Source organism: Ranitomeya imitator, chromosome 4 (assembly GCF_032444005.1).
Source record: "Ranitomeya imitator isolate aRanImi1 chromosome 4, aRanImi1.pri, whole genome shotgun sequence".
In the NCBI taxonomy this organism is placed as follows: domain Eukaryota; kingdom Metazoa; phylum Chordata; class Amphibia; order Anura; family Dendrobatidae; genus Ranitomeya; species Ranitomeya imitator.
Genome location: NC_091285.1, coordinates 53,383,303 through 53,402,848, shown reverse-complemented (window position 1 = coordinate 53,402,848; position 19,546 = coordinate 53,383,303). Strand labels below are relative to the sequence as shown.

Genomic DNA, 19,546 nt, shown 5'->3' with positions numbered 1-19,546 from the left:
AGCTGCAAGTTAATATCACCAGTTGGTGCCTATTGTGTTCTATGGAATGTATAATGTGAACTGTGCATAACCCGGTTTATGACCCTTTAATAAACCGTATGGACTGTTTTGTGTTCAAAAATTGTGCGTCAATCCCGTGCCAAGCGAGTGTCCCCCAATACACTTAGAGCAATCTTACAACAGTCAACATGGCGGAGGTCTCCTGATGTTTTGGGGTTGCTTTGCTGCCTCTGGCACTGGACTGCTTGACCGTGTTCATGGCATTATTAAGTCTGAAGACTACCAACAAATTTTGCAGCATAATGTAGGGCCCAGTGTGAGAAAGCTGGGTCTCCCTCAGAGGTCATGGGTCTTCCAGCAGGACAATGACCCAAAACACACTTCAAAAAGCACTAGAAAATGGTTTGAGAGAAAGCACTGGAGACTTCTAAGGTGGCCAGCAATGAGTCCAGACCTGAATCCCATAGAACACCTGTGGAGAGATCTAAAAATGGCAGCTTGGAGAAGGCAGCCTTCAAATATCAGGGACCTGGAGCAGTTTGCCAAAGAAGAATGGTCTAAAATTCCAGCAGAGCATTGTAAGAAACTCACTGATGGTTACCGGGGGCGGTTGGTCGCAGTTATTTTGGCTAAAGGTTGTGCAACCAAGTATTAGGCTGAGGGTGTCAATACTTTTGTCTGGCCCATTTTTGGAGTTGTGTGAAATTATCAATGATTTGTTTTTTGCTTCATTCTCTTTTGTGTTCTTTAAGACAAATTAAATGAAGATAATATCAAAGAATTTGTGATTGCAATCATTTTCAGGAAGAAACTGAGTATTATCTGACAGAATTGCAGGGGCGTCAATACTTTTGGCCACAACTGTATAAAAGACACGTGATTACTTCCTTCCAAAATCAGAAGATGTCCAGCAGTGCCATCAACTCAGAACTGTCAGCAACCAGTAGGTTGTGTAATTATCCTCTCCCTTACCCTACTTACATTTCTGTGAATATTTGTGTCTAACACAAAGGATATGGCTTGACAACATAAACATATCAGCTATACCCATATAGTGTTCAGAAAAGTCTGGCCAGAAGTGGTCTTTAAAAAAAAAAAAAAATGTGGCCAAAAACATGGAAACAAGGCCAAGTGATTCAATTATTAATGAAACCAGGAACTTGGGTGCAGAAAATGGTACTAGTTGTTCTGGACTGGTTAATCAACATTTGATATATTTGGCTGTAATAGAAGGCAATTAGTTTGTCAAAGGGTTAGAGAGCAACACAATTATGAGTATCTGCAACAGCGTAACATGGTGGAGGGTCATTACGGGTTTGAGGCCGCATTTCTGCAAATAGAATTGAGGATTTGGTTTGGATCAATGGTGTTTTTTTTAACATGGTTTCATCTTGAAAAAAGTGCTGTAATCAGGCTCTCTCAATAACCCTAAATCATCAACCTACAATTCTAAAGCTTGACAAAATGTGTGGGCCCGAAACGTTGTTACAGCTGAGGTTGCTCATACGGCAAACTCTGTAAACTCTTGTGGAAAAAGGAACATTCCTTGGAAATACGTGTGGGCGATATTTGTCTACACTATATCTTGTCACTCTGCAGTAATGGACTTTATTGAATATTTTATGAAAAGCATTTGACTACCATTCTACGAGGGCAGCAGTTATTTATGTTAAGTTCTCAATGCCGAGATACTTAATCATGAAGCAATATTGTTAGAGAGGCTTCTGATTGGTTCCAAATGTATTCTGCAGCAGGATGACTGCAGACATACAGCCAATGTCATTACAACTTGAGATGGGCGGACATCTGGGGGTTCAGGTCTGGCAGGTTCGGCTGAACGGTTACAAAAACTTTGGGATCAGTACCAGAACAGTACCTAGACCCGAACCCACAACCCACTCACTTGTATGGGGGGCCTGAACACCAGTGTTTGTTACGCTGTCAAGTACATGACAGCGCGGCAAACACCACTTCTGATCAATGGTGAAATCATCACCACCGATCAGACAGCCACCGTTCCCACGCTGTTAAATGACAGTATGAGTGCACAGCTGTGATCGGAGGTATAAAAGTTTAACGCCGGTCACCGGTATTAGCTGATGGAACAACTGCTCCATTCAGCAGACGCCTGCTTCCGCTAATAACAGTGAGAGCAGGAGCAACTGATGGGAGTATTCATCACCCGCTGCCTGCGCTGTAAATCAATTAAAAAAACAAAACAAAAAAAACGGCATGGATTCCCCTGTATTTTTGATAACCAGCCGGGCAAGCCTCACAGTTCAGGGCTGCCACCTTCAGCTGTCAGCGTTAGCAAGGCTGATTAACAATAATAGAGGGGTCCTCACGCCAAATTTTTTAATAATTTAAATAATTAAAAAAACGGAATGGGACCCCCCTTCATTTTTGACAACCAGCCTTGCTATAGCAGACAGCTGGTATCCTCAGGCTGGTAAGGGGCCATGGATATTTCCCCCCCAGCTTAAAAATAGCAGTCTGCAGCTGCCCAGAAAAGGCACATCTTCTTACTTTCCCTGTAGAAATGGAAAGTGGGGTTCATATTTGTGGGGTTGATGTTACCTTTGAATTGTCAGGTGACATCAAGCCAATGGCTTAGTAATGGAGAGGCGTTTATAAGACACCTATCCATTAATAATCCTATAGTTGTATGGTAAACACACAACCAGAATAAAGTCATTTATTTGAAATAAAACAAAATAGTTTTCCATTTTTATTTAAAAATAACAAGCAGAGTTATACTTGCCTAACACCTACTCCACTGAATCCCTCGTCTCCTGTAAGAAAACAAAAAAAGAACAGCAATATCCCTCACTTGTCCGTCGTTCTGTCCCATGCCGTAATCCATGTCTGAGGGATAAAAATTTTCAACCTGGACGGTGCCAAGATGCGACCGTCCAGGCTGAGAAACACTGATAAATAAGCTGCTGCAAGTGCAGCCTCATTGACGTCATCAAGGTTACTGCCGGTCACTGAGGCCGCTTTCCTAGCCGGGCTGAACTGCGGTGACCTCGGAGAGATCACCGCTAGCACAGTGAGAAAAAGTCTCACAGTGCAGAGCCAGTTCACCGCAGTGAAATTCTCCCGGTGAACTAGCCTCTTCACCATGAGACTTTCACACGGTGCTAGCGTGGATGTCACCGAGGTCACCGCAGTTCAGCCCGTCTGGTAACGCAGCCTCAGTGACCGGCAGTAATCTCATTCATCAGTGGTTCTCAGCCTGGACGGTCGCATCCTGGCACCGTCCAGGTTAAAAACTATTAATCCCCAGACATGGATTACGGAATTGGACAGAACGACAGACAGGTGAGGTATATTGTTGCTTTTTATTTTTGTTTTATTACAGGAGACAAGGGATTCAATGAAATGGATGTTAGGTGAGTATAACTCTGTTTGTTATTTTTAAATAAAAAAAGGAAAACTGTGTTTTGTTTATATTTCAAATAAACGATTTTATTCCTGTTGTGTCTTTATTTACAATACAACTATAGGATTAGCAATGGATAGGTGTCTTAAAGACGCCTCTCCATTACTAAGCCGTTGGCCTGATGTCACCCGACAATACAAAGGTGACATCAACCCCGCAAATATGAATCCCACTTGACACTGCTACAGGGCAAATGGGAAGAGCTGGGCAAAGAATCAGAATATCCATGGCCCCGTACCAGCCTGAAAATACTAGCCCCCGGCTGTTATCTTTAGCAAGGTTGGTTGTCAAAAATGGGGTAGACCACGTGTAATTTTTAAAAAATGATTTATTTAAATAATTAAAAAAACAGCGTGGTGACCCCTCTATTCTTGATAACTAGCCTTGCTAACGATGACAGCTAAGAGTTGCAGCCCCCCGCCGTGAGTTTTGCCTAGCCGATAATCAAAAATAGAGGGGGGTGTGTTTATTTTATTTCATTTTTTAATATTTATTTACAGCACAGGAGCGGCTGCTGAATACTCTCATCAGCTGCTGTCTGCTCTGTTATTAGCAGCAGCAGGCGTCAGCTGATGGGAGCTGTAGTCCCATCAGCTGACAGCAGTGACTGGAGGGCGATGACGCTGTCATATGACAACCTGGGAACCGTGGTTATCTGACGGGCGGTGATTATTTTACCGCAGAACAGAAGCAGTGTTTGCTGCACGGTCATGCACATGACAGCGCAACAAACACCTGGCATTTGGTGGGGCAAACCCGAAGAGTAACACGTACTTCCTGGTGAAGTCCGTGTTCGGTGTCCGTGCCAAACGGTAGGCGTTTGATACAGACGCCGAACTTTACTGCTCGGGTTCGCCCATCCCGTTACATCAGATAGTGCTATTAACCTTCAGAGATGGGGCTAAATTGCAGTTTAAAGGGAATTGGTCAACCGATTTGTGTTATGTTATGCCCCACACAGAACCCTGATCTCAACATCATCCAGTCTGTCTGGGATTACATGAAGAAGAAGGAAGTTAACGAGTGACATCCACAGAAGATCTGGGGTCAGTTCTCCAAGATGTTTGGGTGCAGGTGGTGACCCCAAATATTGATCTGATTTAGGTTCATTCACTTTACAGTTTTGTTTTGACCAATTAAGAAAATGCAAAAACTTCCATTCTTGAAATCCTTCCAACTTTGCAGTATTTTTTCCACACCTGCCTACAAGTTTTGCAAAGGACTGTTTCTAAATTACAGCATCACAAAATATAAAAATAATAAAGAAATATTTAACACTACCGACCTTCATGATGTCAGGCAGGTGGGACAGGTAGTAAAGATCAAGATGAGCATTTGCAGCAGTCAGGGCAAAAAGGTATTCGTTCCGTGCCTCCGCCAACTGCTGTGTGCAGTCTAACAACTGTGATGAAAACTAAGGAAGACAAATCAATGCATAAAACACATGACAAACTTATGATACTTACATGGTAGAGTAGTATTAAAAAGGCAAATATGTGGCATGTGATGGAAAACCCAAGTTTTATTAGGTTTAGTCCATAAAGATAACCTCAGGAGGTCCTGCTGCTGGGACTATGACCATCAGCCGCAACCAGTGGTGGAAGAACCAGACAGCAAGTATTTCATTTCCCTACAGCGCCACCACAGGACAAGGAAAGTATTACACAGTAAGCTGACTTTTCAAGTAATGTATAGATCCACCAGATCCTGGAGGGAGAGAGCGTCTATTTGTAGGTGATTCGGGTGAACCCTGTAAACACCGTCCGTTCACACGCCTTGTATGAAGACTCAAATTAAGGACCCCATACACATTAAACTAATGCTGTTGACTGAACCTGCCGATATCGAATGGTTCGACCTACAGTCAAATGTGTAAGGGTGAATCAGCCAACTGATGTCGACTGCATAAAGTAGCTGGACAATAAGTTAGTTGGCGGTTTTCTCATATAGAATACAGGAGCGCTCAGACGAACGAGCGCTCCTGTGTATGGGAGAGTCGGCTGACATGGCCGTTGGCCAAATAATTGTCCCAAGCATTGTTCGGCCTCAGCCATCTAATGGGTATGGCTAGCCTTACTGTCGGTGTGGCTCACCCTACAAAATGTAGGTCGGAACGTTCACGCGACTCTGGCGTCACTTTAGAAATTCCCCATCCCTGGCAGTGCTAACCAGTGGTTGTATTACTATTCGACTTTTTTTTTTTTTTTTTTTACGTTTCCTTCTTTTTTTCTTACTGAAAATTGTGTTGCTTTGATGTTTTACCGTCTTCATAAAATTGCTAAATTGAAAGAAAAATAAAGAAAAAAAAAGGGTTTTCTACATCAGTTAACTACGGTAAGTGTAAAAAAAAAAAATCATGCTTTCACAAGCCCAAATTTCCTTACATAGGCAGAAAGATTTGGCATTTACTAGGTAATTGGAAAAAGGATTAAAAGCCATCCCACCGCAATTGCCTACTCTCTCTGAAGCTAGATCAAGAGTAAGGCTACTTTCACACTAGCGTTAACTGCAATGCGTCACAATGCGTCGTTTTGCAGAAAAAAACGCATCCTGCAAAAGTGCTTGCAGGATGCGTTTTTTCCCCCATAGACTTGTATTGACGACGCATTGCGACGAATTGCCACACGTCGCATCCGTCGTGCGACGGATGCGTCGTGCTTTGGCGGACCGTCGGGAGCAAAAAACGTTACATGTAACGTTTTTTGCTGCCGATGGACCGCTTTTTCCGACCGCGCACCTCACAATGGGGCAGCGGATGCGATGAAAATCTGCATAAGCTGCACCCGTTGTGCGGCGCTCACAACGCTAGCGTCGGTAACCTCGGCCCGACGCACTGTGACGGGCCGAGCCCGACGCTAGTGTGAAAGAAGCCTAAGGGTGCGGGGTGCACCCGGAACGCGTTGATGTTTACAACTTTGGACTAATCATACATGCAAAGATGCTCTGATCACATACAAATAAAACTGAAGATTTTATAGCATTGAGCTGGATTCCTCCTCCTACATTCCATTTACTAGATAGAGCCAAATCAGATCTCATGCTTTGCACTGAAGAGGAGCAACATCACGAAACATGTGTCTGCAAATTGAGATGCTAGTTTAGCTTTTATACTACGCCGTTAAAGGGTCGATATTGACTTTTAGGATTACTACATTCCATTTACTAGATACAGCCAAATCAGACCTCATGCTTTGCACTGAAGAGGAGCAACATCACGAAACATGTGTTTGCAAATTGAGATTCTAGTTTAGCTATTATCCTACGTCGTTATTGACTTTTAGGATTACTACTTCCAATATGTGGCGCTAGAGTTTGAATCCTCTTCCTCTCTGAAGAGGCAATTTGCACACTAGATAATGTCTAACACACCTTTGCACATCACTCACTGTACATGCAATTGGACGGGACAAAAAAAGCTTAATAGGGGCAGTAAGGTGGCACAGTGGTTAGCACTGCCACACTTGGATCCTGGTTTCATATCCCATCAAGGACAACATCTGCAAGGAGTTTGTATGGTCTCCTCGTGTTTGCGTGCGTTTCCTCCCTCACCCCAAAGAAATACTAATCAAGAATTAAGATTGTGAGCCCCAATAGGGACAGTGGTAATGTCTGTAAAGCGCTTTTGGAAGTAATGGTGACATGTAGGCTAGTAAAATAATACAAAAAGGATGCATTACAAAGTGTTATTTTCATTATGACAAGTTTGGATTATAAAATACTAGGGAGAAAGTAGCACAAATAGGTCTGGTCTATAATTGTTATTTATCACATTGTCCTAATCTGATTTTGGGCTTAAAAGGCGTAAATCATCTGCACAGCTGCTGAGGATCTACTGGTTGCAAAACCGACCAGTATGAAGATAGGGATAATTTGTGTATGGAAGATGTCAATTCTCAGCGATTTATTCAAACATGTGGTTTTTGTTTTTAATTTTTAAAATAAAAACCACATGTCTGAATAAATTGGTGAGAATTGACGTCTTCCATACACGGCGGTGCGGGAGGCATCCGCAAATGATTCCTTTCGTCAAGTTTGCAGTATGTCAGGACTATGAATGGTATTGTACGTGATTATATTGGACATATTTCTTTCTCACCAGGATAAACTCAAACACCTTATATCCAATCCGTATATTTTTCGAACGTGGAAGGAAACCAGAATATCCCCAGAGAATATTCACCTAGCATGGGGAGAACATGCAAATGTTGCTCCCGACACTGCTACAATCCAACTGCCGCAAGGCAGCAATACGATTCAATGACGCTTGTACCGTCAATCACGGCAAGAAGAAGGTCCGATACTGGTGGTAAGCAAATATCTGGCAAATTAATAAAAAACATATAAATAAATATATGGAAATCTACATGTGAATGCGCTCACTACCGGGAGCCTGTTTCCACCTGAAGAAGGCAATGGCTGGCTGCGGTCTGCTGGTTCCCAGGCTGCTGGCACCAATACGGGCATTAATTTGTCTGGACTTCTCTAGGGTCTTTAGAATAATGGTGTTCTGACAAGTAAACCTGATGTATTAAACCCTTCTGTCCTGCCAGGAAACTGTTCCAAGATCTTAATATTCTTCGTACCTTGGCACTGAGCTTCTGCAGACTGGCTTTGGAGTGGAAGATACCTTGGTGACTCTTCTTTAACCTGGTGAGAATAACACACAAGAGCCCGGATCACCTACGGCACGACAACTGCAATACTAAAGAACATTAAACTCCGTTATCAGCATTTCCCAATATTCTGGTAGCCAAAATTAAAGAGGACCTGTTATTTGTGATTTTATTTTGTTCCTGCAACTCTCAATCCTAAAATATGGCCTTCTGCTTCCTGTAGAGAGGTCTAGCCTCGTCAGCCAACAGAGTGTGGCCTTCAAGTAGACTTCCACAGAGCTGAGGACCAAGCCCAGTGGCCTGAAGAGAACAGAGTGTGGCCTTCAAGTAGACTTCCACAGAGCTGAGGACCAAGCCCAGTGGCCTGAAGAGAACAGAGTGTGGCCTTCAAGTAGACTTCCACAGAGCTGAGGACCAAGCCCAGTGGCCTGAAGAGAACAGAGTGTGGCCTTCAAGTAGACTTCCACAGAGCTGAGGACCAAGCCCAGTGGCCTGAAGAGAACAGAGTGTGGCCTTCAAGTAGACTTCCACAGAGCTGAGGACCAAGCCCAGTGGCCTGAAGAGAACAGAGTGTGGCCTTCAAGTAGACTTCCACAGAGCTGAGGACCAAGCCCAGTGGCCTAAAGAGTCTATGCAACGATCAAGTCACCATTGTGATGAAGCTGCTCCGATTCCTGCAAGTTTGGATTCCGTCACCCAATCAATGAAAACGTTCCTATATTTCAAGAAAAATGTACATGGCATACAGTGAAGGGTCGTGTCCACCATAGCGGGAACTGCCCATAGTCACCAACTCTTCAGGAAACCCCCTATACAAAGTCCATATATATACATTATCAGGGAGTAGAGCTACTTATGCTCGTTTCATCTTCCATCATCTCCTTCTGACTACCAGACACCAATGCCCAGCTTTTATTCCTTCCTCTGGCTACCCTCCATGGCAGGCAATCACCCTGAGACAACACTCCGACTCCCATCCCAGTGTAAAGGTACAGCAAGACTAACTGAATTTATGCTTAAATGCAATCCGTCAGCAGTTGTATACATGTAATCCAAGAGAAGCATCATATAGGGGTAGAGAACCTGATTGCAGTGATTTGTCTGTTTTCAGGCTGTGTGCTGCCGCGTCCATAAAATCAGTGTTTTATCATTATGAGACTCTCACTAAAGGACTAGGTGTCCCATGCCTCCTGGTCAGCTGCTGTATGTAACCCCGCCACCACCACTTATTAGCAGCTTTCTGACTATGCACAGTGTACACCGAAAGCTGCCTATCAGCGGTGTGGTGGAGTTATAAAGCGCTCAGCATTCAGACCTTTGCTAGATCTGCAGCAGAGGAAACAGTGATTGCATCAAACTGACAGCATGCAGATGAGCGAGTGTCTCATCTCTGGAATCAAGGTCTCGGCCCCTACATCATGCTGCTCCCAGATTACAAAGCAAAACCTGGTGGCAGCATGATACAGTCATTCTGACATGAAATATCAAAGTAAGTGAACGAGCCTCATCAGGTCTACGAGATCTATTTAATAATGTGTGCAGTTTGCATGATGGAATCTGGTGACGCTCCAGCTTTAAGTGTAATGACAAATTATAGTTTTGAATAAAATGTCAAGAAATATTAAGAAACTTTCATGGTATGCTGAGATCTCCAGTGCCCCCACAGCTGGAGAGAGTCACAGGACATAGCTTATCCTATATATGGGCCAACATTGAACCAACAATATGGCCCCCAACATTCATTCCTCTCGCAGCATCCTGCCTTAGGCCGGGATCACACATGCGAGAAACACGGCCGAGTCTCGCATGTGAATACCCGGAACTGCGGCCGGCCTTCGGGAGCGGAGTGTGCGGCTGTATAGCAATAAATGTAGCCGCACGCTCCTTAAAAGGGAATCTGTCAGCAGGCGCTTGCTATGTAATGTGAAGACAGCAAAAGTTGGGGGCTGAGGCACAGCTTTCAGCGATGTGTCACTTATTAAGCTACTTACAATGATGGTTTTATCACTAGGACATTATCATTGCAGGGACTAGCTGCCTCCTGTCAAGTTGTCCGACTCCGTCCCCTCCTCTGATAAGTAGCTCTCTGTTCATAGACAATGTTCATATACAGAGCCTGGTGTGGGCAGGGGCAGCTTTATCAGCTCTGCTGCATTCTACATTTAAGAACTTTGCGTTTTACAACTGCTGCACCGAGTAAACTACATAGATGGAATCAGGGTCTCTTTTCCTACATAATGCTGCGCTCAGATGAGGTCGCAAGTCTGGTGGTAAATTCCCTTTAAAAAAGTGTCAGACTGACATGGCAGACAGTTAGTCTATGATCCTTGAGTACTCCCAGGTCCCCAGTAGTGACCTCCCATTTGTACATATACTCATGTAGTGAATTCCCACACAAACAGGGAGTCCGGGGCCTCGTCCATAGACCATTACTGGATGTATAGCAGCTCAATGTCAATGTAATAACAACGGCCCCCACACCAAACATTGGGGTGCACCTCTTATGGCTAGGAAGTCGGGAACACTAAGAGTACGAATCACTGGCCACAAATATTAGGATCTAGCCCAAGACTTGGTTTGTGATCCCGCTAAGCAGACATTAAGCAATGTGTGACACCCACCCATAAGTGTGAGAAACGTACAGAGGAAACATCTGCTTCCAGCCATCACATATCTGCTCATACTCAGTATGGAAGCCGCAATTTGACATGAACCAAGATCAAAATAAAAGTTGAAATACATAAAGAATTTTATGCACTTTTTGATCTAGTGCAGAAGCCCCATAACTAACTTCAGTCGGCACAGGTTTTCTTCAAGAATGGTCCTGTATTTGGCTCCATCCATCTTCCCATCAATTTTAACAATCTTCCCTGTCCCTGCTGAAGAAAAGCAGGCCCAAACCATGATGTTTCCACCACCATGTTTGAAAGTGGGGATGGTGTGTTCAGGGTGATGAGCTGTGTTACCTTTACGACAAACATATCGTTTGGCATTGTTACCAAAAAGTTCGATTTCGGTTTCATCTGACCAGAGCACCTCCTTCCACATGTTTGGTGTGTCTCCCAGGTGGCTTGTTGCAAACTTTAAACAACACTTTTCATGGATATCTATGAGAAATGGCTTTCTTCTTGCCACTCTTCCATAAAGGCCAGATTTGTGCAGTGTAACACTGATTGTTGTCCTATGGACAGACTGTCCCACCTCAGCTGTAGATCTCTGCAGTTCATCCAGAGTGATCATGGGCCTCTTGGCTGCATCTCTGATCAGTCTTCTCCTTGTTTGAGATGAAAGTTTAGAGGGACGGCCGGGTCTTGGTAGATTTGCAGTGGTATGATACTCCTTCCATTTCAATATGATCGCTTGCACAGTGCTCCTTGGGATGTTTAAAGTTTTGGAAATAATTTTGTATCCAAATCCGGCTTTAAACTTCTCCACAACAGTATCACGGACCTCCCTGTTGTGTTCCTTGGCCTTCATGATGCTCTCTATGCATCAAACAGAACCCTGAGACTATCACAGAGCAGGTGCATTTATACGGAGACTTGATTACACACAGGTGGATTATATTTATCATCATTAGGCATTTAGGACAACATTGGATCATTCAGAGATCCACAATGAACATCTGGAGTGAGTTTGCTGCACCTAAAGTAAAGGGGCCGAATAATATTGCACGCCCCACTTGTCAGTTTTTGAATTTCCACAAAAATTTAAAATAACCAAGAAATTTCGTTCAACTTCACAATTGTGTTCCACTTGTTGTCGAGTCTTCACCCAAAAATTTACATTTGGTATCTATGTTTGAAGCATGATATGTGGTAAAAGGTTGAAAAGTTCCAGGGGGCTGAATACTTTCACAAGGCACTGTATGAACACAGACCAGGAGAATCCGGAAGACTGAAAAGGTTTTTTGATGCTGCTGCCCTTTTGTGCTTGTGTAAGAGGAAGTGACCATAATCCTGAAAAACCCCGATACTGGTGCAGGAAGACAGCTAATTGAAGTGAAGGTGGCCCAACATCCTTTTGTGAGACTCAGGAGGACTTGCGGCCTAGCGGGTAGGACCGGTGACCCCTGCTAGGGCCATTGTTTCGGGAGGAGTCCGCACAGTAGCTCTCACAGGAAGGGGAACAATCCCCAATCTTGTAGTCAGCGCTCTCCGGGTGATGTGCCCATACCTCTGCACAATGGCTGCCGGTACTTCGCTTACATGTGACGGCGCGGTCAGCCAAGCTACAGCTGTGCTATTAATGTATGAGGGGGCTGCTTAGCTCCCGCACAGGAGGTCCTTGGTGCTACTGGGAAAGTCCCACTCCTCCATTATGCCCAGTCTTCTAGGCAGGTCTGTTGGGTCGAATCCCACTACACAGGGAGGCGTAGGTGTTACATAGGACTGTAGTATCAGCTACTACATTACCTATACTAGGAGAGTTATCAATATGTAATCTGTGGCGTTACATAGGACTGCAGGTAAAATCTACTTCATCATCTGTACTCAGAGGTATCCCTGTATTATTTGTGGTGTTACATAGGACTGCAGTATCACCTACTACTTTATCTACTCAAGAGAGCCATCACGGTGTTATTTGCGGTGTTACATAGGACTGCAGGTAGTATATACTGCAGTATCCGAACTCACATTCATCACGGTGTTACGTCTTTTAGGTAAATCATGCCTTGGGGCCTGTGAACATGATCTTCTCTGACACCAGCAATGTCACACCTTCAGTATACCAGACCCCAGGGTTACATCTCTTACCAGCACAGGTCTGGACTAGCCCACAGGTTAATCCCCCGGTGGGCTCCTGTGCAGGGGAGGGTCCCCATCGTCCTACATGAGCAATAGTATAATGAATGCACTCTGTATAGACAATGGCAGCATCTCATCATTCATGTTACAAGCCGCCCAGAGTATTAGAAGCGCAGGTAAATGTGTAATGGAATACCTGCATGGGGCCAATGTTACAGGTGGGCCCTTGGCACCCCAGGCCGACCCTGTACGGGGATGTGGCGTCACAGCCAGGATCAGGGCAGTGTTGGAGAAGCCCCGCAGCCAGCGACAACCACAGGATGAGCCCCTGGGAAAACCCTCCACTAATGGGAGGAAGGTAATTAGAGATCCCCTCCTTAACACCATGTACTGTGCGCAGGATGAAAGTCTCACAGGCTCCAAGTCATTTGACACTTATACTCCGAAGTGGATCAGGATGTACAAAAATACATAAAACCTGCGCAGGTCATTTACTATTATTCTCCAGGGGGAACAGATCTTGTCACTGTATTAATCTATTGCTTTATAAGCCTCGCACTGGCATCATCAGCGCCAGCAAGGAAACATTTACTGGGCCGTGATTCTTAGAATAAATATTTATGGAAGAAAAAGATACAAAACACTAAAACTAACAGAGTTTTAATTATTATTTTGTTAATCAATAGTACACATGAAAAGCAGCAAAGAAACCTGCCTCTTCCAGCTCTTAGATTTAACGTTCACTCTCAATTTACAGGAAAAAAATCTGTGTTCACTGATAACAGATAATCATATTACTGAGAAAGGAGAAGGCAGTTGGTGCCTTTAAAATTCTATGGAGGGGGAGGAGCTAGAAACTTCTCCATAGAACTTTATGAGCACCAACCGTCATCTCCTATTCTCTCACTAGTAGGAAAGTCTGTATTCAACGAAGCCAGATTTTGTGTGTATATTGAGAATGGTGAGAATGAATAGTCAGTCCAGGAGGAAAGGGAAAACAAAAAAGCAGATTTCTGTAATATATTACAAATTTTCCCATTTTCGGGTGTACTATTAACCTCTTATAATACACGATGGTTACGCAGTGAAGGTTGCGGACAGGTTTCCCTTGTCCTCTGGCTCCAGTGGAACGTTTCTCACCTTGCCTCAGCATCAGCAGCCTTCTCTTTCGCCACTTCGCTGACACGTTCCATCTGGACGTAACGCTTCTTGGTTTTGCTGACATCTTTCACAGTGTCTAGTAATTCATTCTGAACTTTCAAGAGTTGCTCTATGCTCTGGGAAGACACAAGGGAATGGTTTCTTGAGGAAAACGACATGGCGCATTTACTCATCTCTAAAGCTCTACATGCCATTTGGAGGAACCGGCACAAACTCCGGCGCTGTACGCCGCACCAAAACTTGGCAAGGGGGAGTGCGGAAAAAAGAAAAGACCCAATCATTACCTGATAAATCTGATGCCATTCTAACACTCCCAATCTTGTCCTGCACCATTTTGTCACCCACTATCCAAGTGACCGCTGCAGCCAATCAGTGGTAAGGTAAGGTGAATGTATTCATAATTTTCTAAAATTCCTCTTACTTGATCCAATGGTTGAACACATTAGAAATTCCCTATTTATTAGGCATTATCGGCCATAGAAAAACCCGTGTTAAATATGTTAGTGTCTACCTTCACTTAATACAATTGCACTAAGTTTCGTGGATGGATGAAGAACTGAAAATTGACTTTCAGATGCCGCAATATGCAATTTGAAGCCTGATACAATTTTCAGATTTGTCTCTTCCCAGTAATATAGGCTGGACGTGAGCTCTGTGTGTATCCAGTTTGCTGCTGTCTTTTTTAATATAATCATCTTTAATAATCTTCATTAATAATCTATATTTCAGCACTGCTTCCACCCTGTACTTTTTTTTTCCGGTTTATGTGCTTTCCTCTTTTCTATGTGCAGATACAGTGGGGCAAAAAAGTATTTAGTCAGTCAGCAATAGTGCAAGTTCCACCACTTAAAAAGATGAGAGGCGTCTGTAATTTACATCATAGGTAGACCTCAACTATGGGAGACAAACTGAGAAAAAAAAATCCAGAAAATCACATTGTCTGTTTTTTTAACATTTTATTTGCATATTATGGTGGAAAATAAGTATTTGGTCAGAAACAAACAATCAAGATTTCTGGCTCTCACAGACCTGTAACTTCTTCTTTAAGAGTCTCCTCTTTCCTCCACTCATTACCTGTAGTAATGGCACCTGTTTAAACTTGTTATCAGTATAAAAAGACACCTGTGCACACCCTCAAACAGTCTGACTCCAAACTCCACTATGGTGAAGACCAAAGAGCTGTCAAAGGACACCAGAAACAAAAAATTGTAGCCCTGCACCAGGCTGGGAAGACTGAATCTGCAATAGCCAACCAGCTTGGAGTGAAGAAATCAACAGTGGGAGCAATAATTAGAAAATGGAAGACATACAAGACCACTGATAATCTCCCTCGATCTGGGGCTCCACGCAAAATCCCACCCCGTGGGGTCAGAATGATCACAAGAACGGTGAGCAAAAATCCCAGAAACACGCGGGGGGACCTAGTGAATGAACTGCAGAGAGCTGGGACCAATGTAACAAGGCCTACCATAAGTAACACACTACGCCACCATGGACTCAGATCCTGCAGTGCCAGAAGTGTCCCACTGCTTAAGCCAGTACATGTCCGGGGCCATCTGAAGTTTGCTAGAGAGCATTTGGATGATCCAGAGGAGTTTTGGGAGAATGTCCTATGGTCTGATGAAACCAAACTGGAACTGTTTGGTAGAAACACAACTTGTCGTGTTTGGAGGAAAAAGAATACTGAGTTGCAGCCATCAAACACCATACCTACTGTAAAGCATGGTGGTGGAAACATTATTATTATTATTATTTATTATTATAGCGCCATTTATTCCATGGCGCTTTACATGTGAGGAGGGGTATACATAATAAAACAAGTACAATAATCTTGAAAAATACAAGTCACAACTGGTACAGGAGGAGAGAGGACCCTGCCCGCGAGGGCTCACAATCTACAAGGGATGGGTGAGGATACAGTAGGTGAGGGTAGAGCTGGCCGTGCAGCGAAACATCATGCTTTGGGGCTGTTTCTCTGCAAAGGGGCCAGGACGACTGATCCGGGTACATGAAAGAATGAATGGGGTCATGTATCGTGAGATTTTGAGTGCAAACCTCCTTCCATCAGCAAGGGCATTGAAGATGAAACGTGGCTGGGTCTTTCAACATGACAATGATCCAAAGCACACTGCCAGGGCAACGAAGGAGTGGCTTCGTAAGAAGCATTTCAAGGTCCTGGAGTGGCCTAGCCAGTCTCCAGATCTCAACCCTATAGAAAACCTTTGGAGGGAAGTTGAAAGTCCGTGTTGCCAAGCGAAAAGCCAAAAACATCACTGCTCTAGAGGAGATCTGCATGGAGGAATGGGCCAACATACCAACAACAGTGTGTGGCAACCTTGTGAAGACTTACAGAAAACGTTTGACCTCTGTCATTGCCAACAAAGGATATATTACAAAGTATTGAGATGAAATTTTGTTTCTGACCAAATACTTATTTTCCACCATAATATGCAAATAAAATGTTAAAAAAACAGACAATGTGATTTTCTGGATTTTTTTTTCTCAGTTTGTCTCCCATAGTTGAGGTCTACCTATGATGTAAATTACAGACGCCTCTCATCTTTTTAAGTGGTGGAACTTGCACTATTGCTGACTGACTAAATACTTTTTTGCCCCACTGTATATATGCCTTCCCTAAGACTGTACATACTTTCTCCACTCTCTGTGTTGTGGAGATCTATGTACAACCACCTCCTTATTGATATTGCTATCCACCATCCCTGACAAAATGGACTGGCCATGTAAAGGTATTGCTGGACTTTAATGTCATGTAAATAGTTTAGGGGGTGCAATCATATTGGAAGATTCCCTTTAATCACATCCTGTGTCCTCTGGTTCATTGTATGACTTATCAATAAAAGCCAAATCTTAATAGCATATTTACGTGAGAGTAGTAGAATTTGATACCATCAATCAGGGAGTGTAGCCCACTAATTCATCTTATACACAGTTTAAGAAGTTAAACTCCATTTTGTAACTTGATGGCTTAGACTTATGTGGCTCAACCACATTTATTGTCTGTGTACGTGCTGGGCTTTTAATCAAGTTTCATGGATTACATAAAGGAATACAGCTTACTATTTTGTATTAGTCTTGCAGACTTTTTCATTCTTTTTGATTCTTGCATGACTTTTAGTTCTTTTACTCCTTTAAATTGGTTTCCAGGTCTTTACGATTGATGACCTATGCTTAGGATTAGTCATCAATGTCTGATCAGTGGGGGTGCAACAACCGATCAGCTGGGAACTGCTCAGTTACAGAGCTGCACAGCACAACTCTGTCGACAGAATAGGGGCACCGGCCGGGTACTGCACATGCAGCCCCTATTGATTGGAATAGGGGTCCGATAAGCGGTACCCAGCCGCGGCCAATATACAGTCGACAGAGCTGTGCAGCTTTGCAACAGAACAGTTTGCCCGCCGACACCAAGAATAGCTGATCGGCGGGAGGTGTATGGGGGTTGCACTCCCACTGATCAGACATTGATGGCCAAGGAGAGGCCACCCCTTTAATGTGCAGCCTTTCTCTGCCACTGACAGCAGAGAGTGGAGAGCGGGGAGAGCAGTCAGAACTGTGCAGGAGCTCGGATGGGTTCGTAACATTTTTGGATAGTGCCCAGCTAGATAAGGGGCTTAGGCTACTTTCACACTTGCGTTTTTTTTAATCCGTCACAATCCGTCGTTTTTTGTGAATGCATTATCCTGCAAAAAAATTTGCAGGATCCTGCATTTTCCCATAGACTTGTATTAGCGACGGATTGTGGCGGATGGCCATCCGTTTCATCCGTCGTGCACTGGATCCGTCGTAAAATAGCCGTCCGTCGTGCGGAGAAAACGTTCATAGGAACGTTTTTGTGCACGTCGGAAAATCAGTCAGCGACGCATCCTGCGCTGCCCGTCATCGGCTACCCCGTCATCGGCTACAATGGAAGCCTATGGACACAGGATCCTAAAGGCTACTTTCACTCTTGCGTTTTTCCAGCTTCCGTCACAATCCATCAATCCATCGATCCGTCGGAAAATAGCAGTCCGTCGTGCGGAGAAAACGTTCATAGGAACGTTTTTTCTGCACGTCGGAAAATCGGTCAGTGACGCATCCTGCGTTGCCCGTCGTCGGCTATAATGGAAGCCTATGGACACAGGATCTGTCGCTGACCGTCACACACAGGAATCCAGAGCGACGGATCCCGTTTTTCCCCTCTGAGCATGCCCGGAAGGATTTTCAAATCCGGGAAAAAGTCTCTCTCTCTCGCACAAACGACGCATCCGTCATTACACTAGATGCGTCACACACGTTTTTCACAATTTTCGTAACATCCGTCGACACGTCATTTTACTGCACAACGCCGTAACCGCAGACGATGCAAGGGTGAAAGAAGCCTAAGGCGTAAATCAACGGACGTCACGAAAATAGGTCAAAACGTGTGTGACGCTTCCAGGGTAATGACGGATGCATCGTTTGTGTTGTTGCCACAAGTTCAATGGAGAAATTTCCGAGATTCAAATGACCGGGGACGAGAGAGAGAGGAGAAAGAGAGAGAGGAGAAAGAGAGAGAGAGCGAGCGAGCGAGAGCGAGAGAGAGAGATCCTTCCAGGTATGCTCAAAGGGGAAAAACTGGATCAGTCGCTGGATTCCTGTGTGTGACAGTCAGCGACGGATCCTGCGTCCATAGGCTTCCATTATAGCCGACGACGGACACCCCTGCATTTTAAAAAAAAAGTCGGATTTCGACGTGATACAAAAGACGGAAGTGTGAAAGTAGCAATACAGACACTACAGCAGCAAGATGGTTGGCAGTTTTTAAAGAATAGAGTATTTAGAACTTTGTAATTAGAAAGCAAAAGATCATGAAAGAAAATCTGTGCTGAAGTGTACATAACCTTTAGGATCCAGCTAGCTTACACATACAACGTCCTGACTCCTGAGATTATATATTTATGTTCTGTTTTTTCACCTTTTTCAAGAGTTGTTCTTTTGCAATTCTAGCTGTTTTTGCGGTTTCCGTCGTCAAGTTTCTATAATTCTCTGCAGCTGTGACTCGGGTTTGTCCTATAAAGGCCGTTCCTTCCATCATACACTTCCAGACTGAAATCACGCTCCTACAAGGATGAAAGAGACCATTCAGCTAACATCCAAAAACATGGACTAAATACAAATAAACATGACGCGCCAAATTATATAAATGCAACAGAAAAAAAAAAAAAAACAAGGGGGTGTCTTTAATTTTTCTCAAGTGTGGTCAATTTTTAAGTATTGTAAAGTGAAAAAAGAATATAAAATATGTTTTAGATCAACATGCAGCATAATTAACTAATAGAAATAATGTGCGCTCATGTGGGAGAGGCACATTTAGTGTCAGAGCGCCCAATATGGCCATTATGCCTGCAAGGGCTTGTTCAGGCAGGCGTATTTTGTGTCAGTGACCAAAACGGTTTCTTCTCAAGGACACTTGCAGCATCTCTATTTTTTTTTTTATGTATGATATCAGTTTTTAACTATTCCATTACACTATATTATTTCTATTTTTTTATTATTTTTAATTGTGAATGTAAAAAAATTGATATTACTGGGATGTCAAAAAA

The 19,546-nt window shown here is 43.7% G+C and overlaps 1 protein-coding gene across 3 annotated transcripts in view; it reads right to left on the bottom strand.

Annotated features, from left to right (window-relative positions):
- The window catches only part of FCHSD1 (FCH and double SH3 domains 1), a 130,131-nt gene that overhangs the window by 57,727 nt on the left and 52,858 nt on the right, over positions 1-19,546 (bottom strand). For all 3 annotated transcript variants that reach the window (XM_069763636.1, XM_069763635.1, XM_069763637.1), the window contains 4 exons: positions 18,919-19,063; positions 13,944-14,080; positions 8,026-8,089; positions 4,728-4,856 (listed from right to left, as the gene is read on the bottom strand). In XM_069763636.1, the coding sequence (XP_069619737.1) occupies positions 4,728-4,856; positions 8,026-8,089; positions 13,944-14,080; positions 18,919-19,038 (450 nt within the window). In that variant the 5' untranslated portion in view covers positions 19,039-19,063. The remainder of the gene's footprint in view (positions 1-4,727; positions 4,857-8,025; positions 8,090-13,943; positions 14,081-18,918; positions 19,064-19,546) is intronic.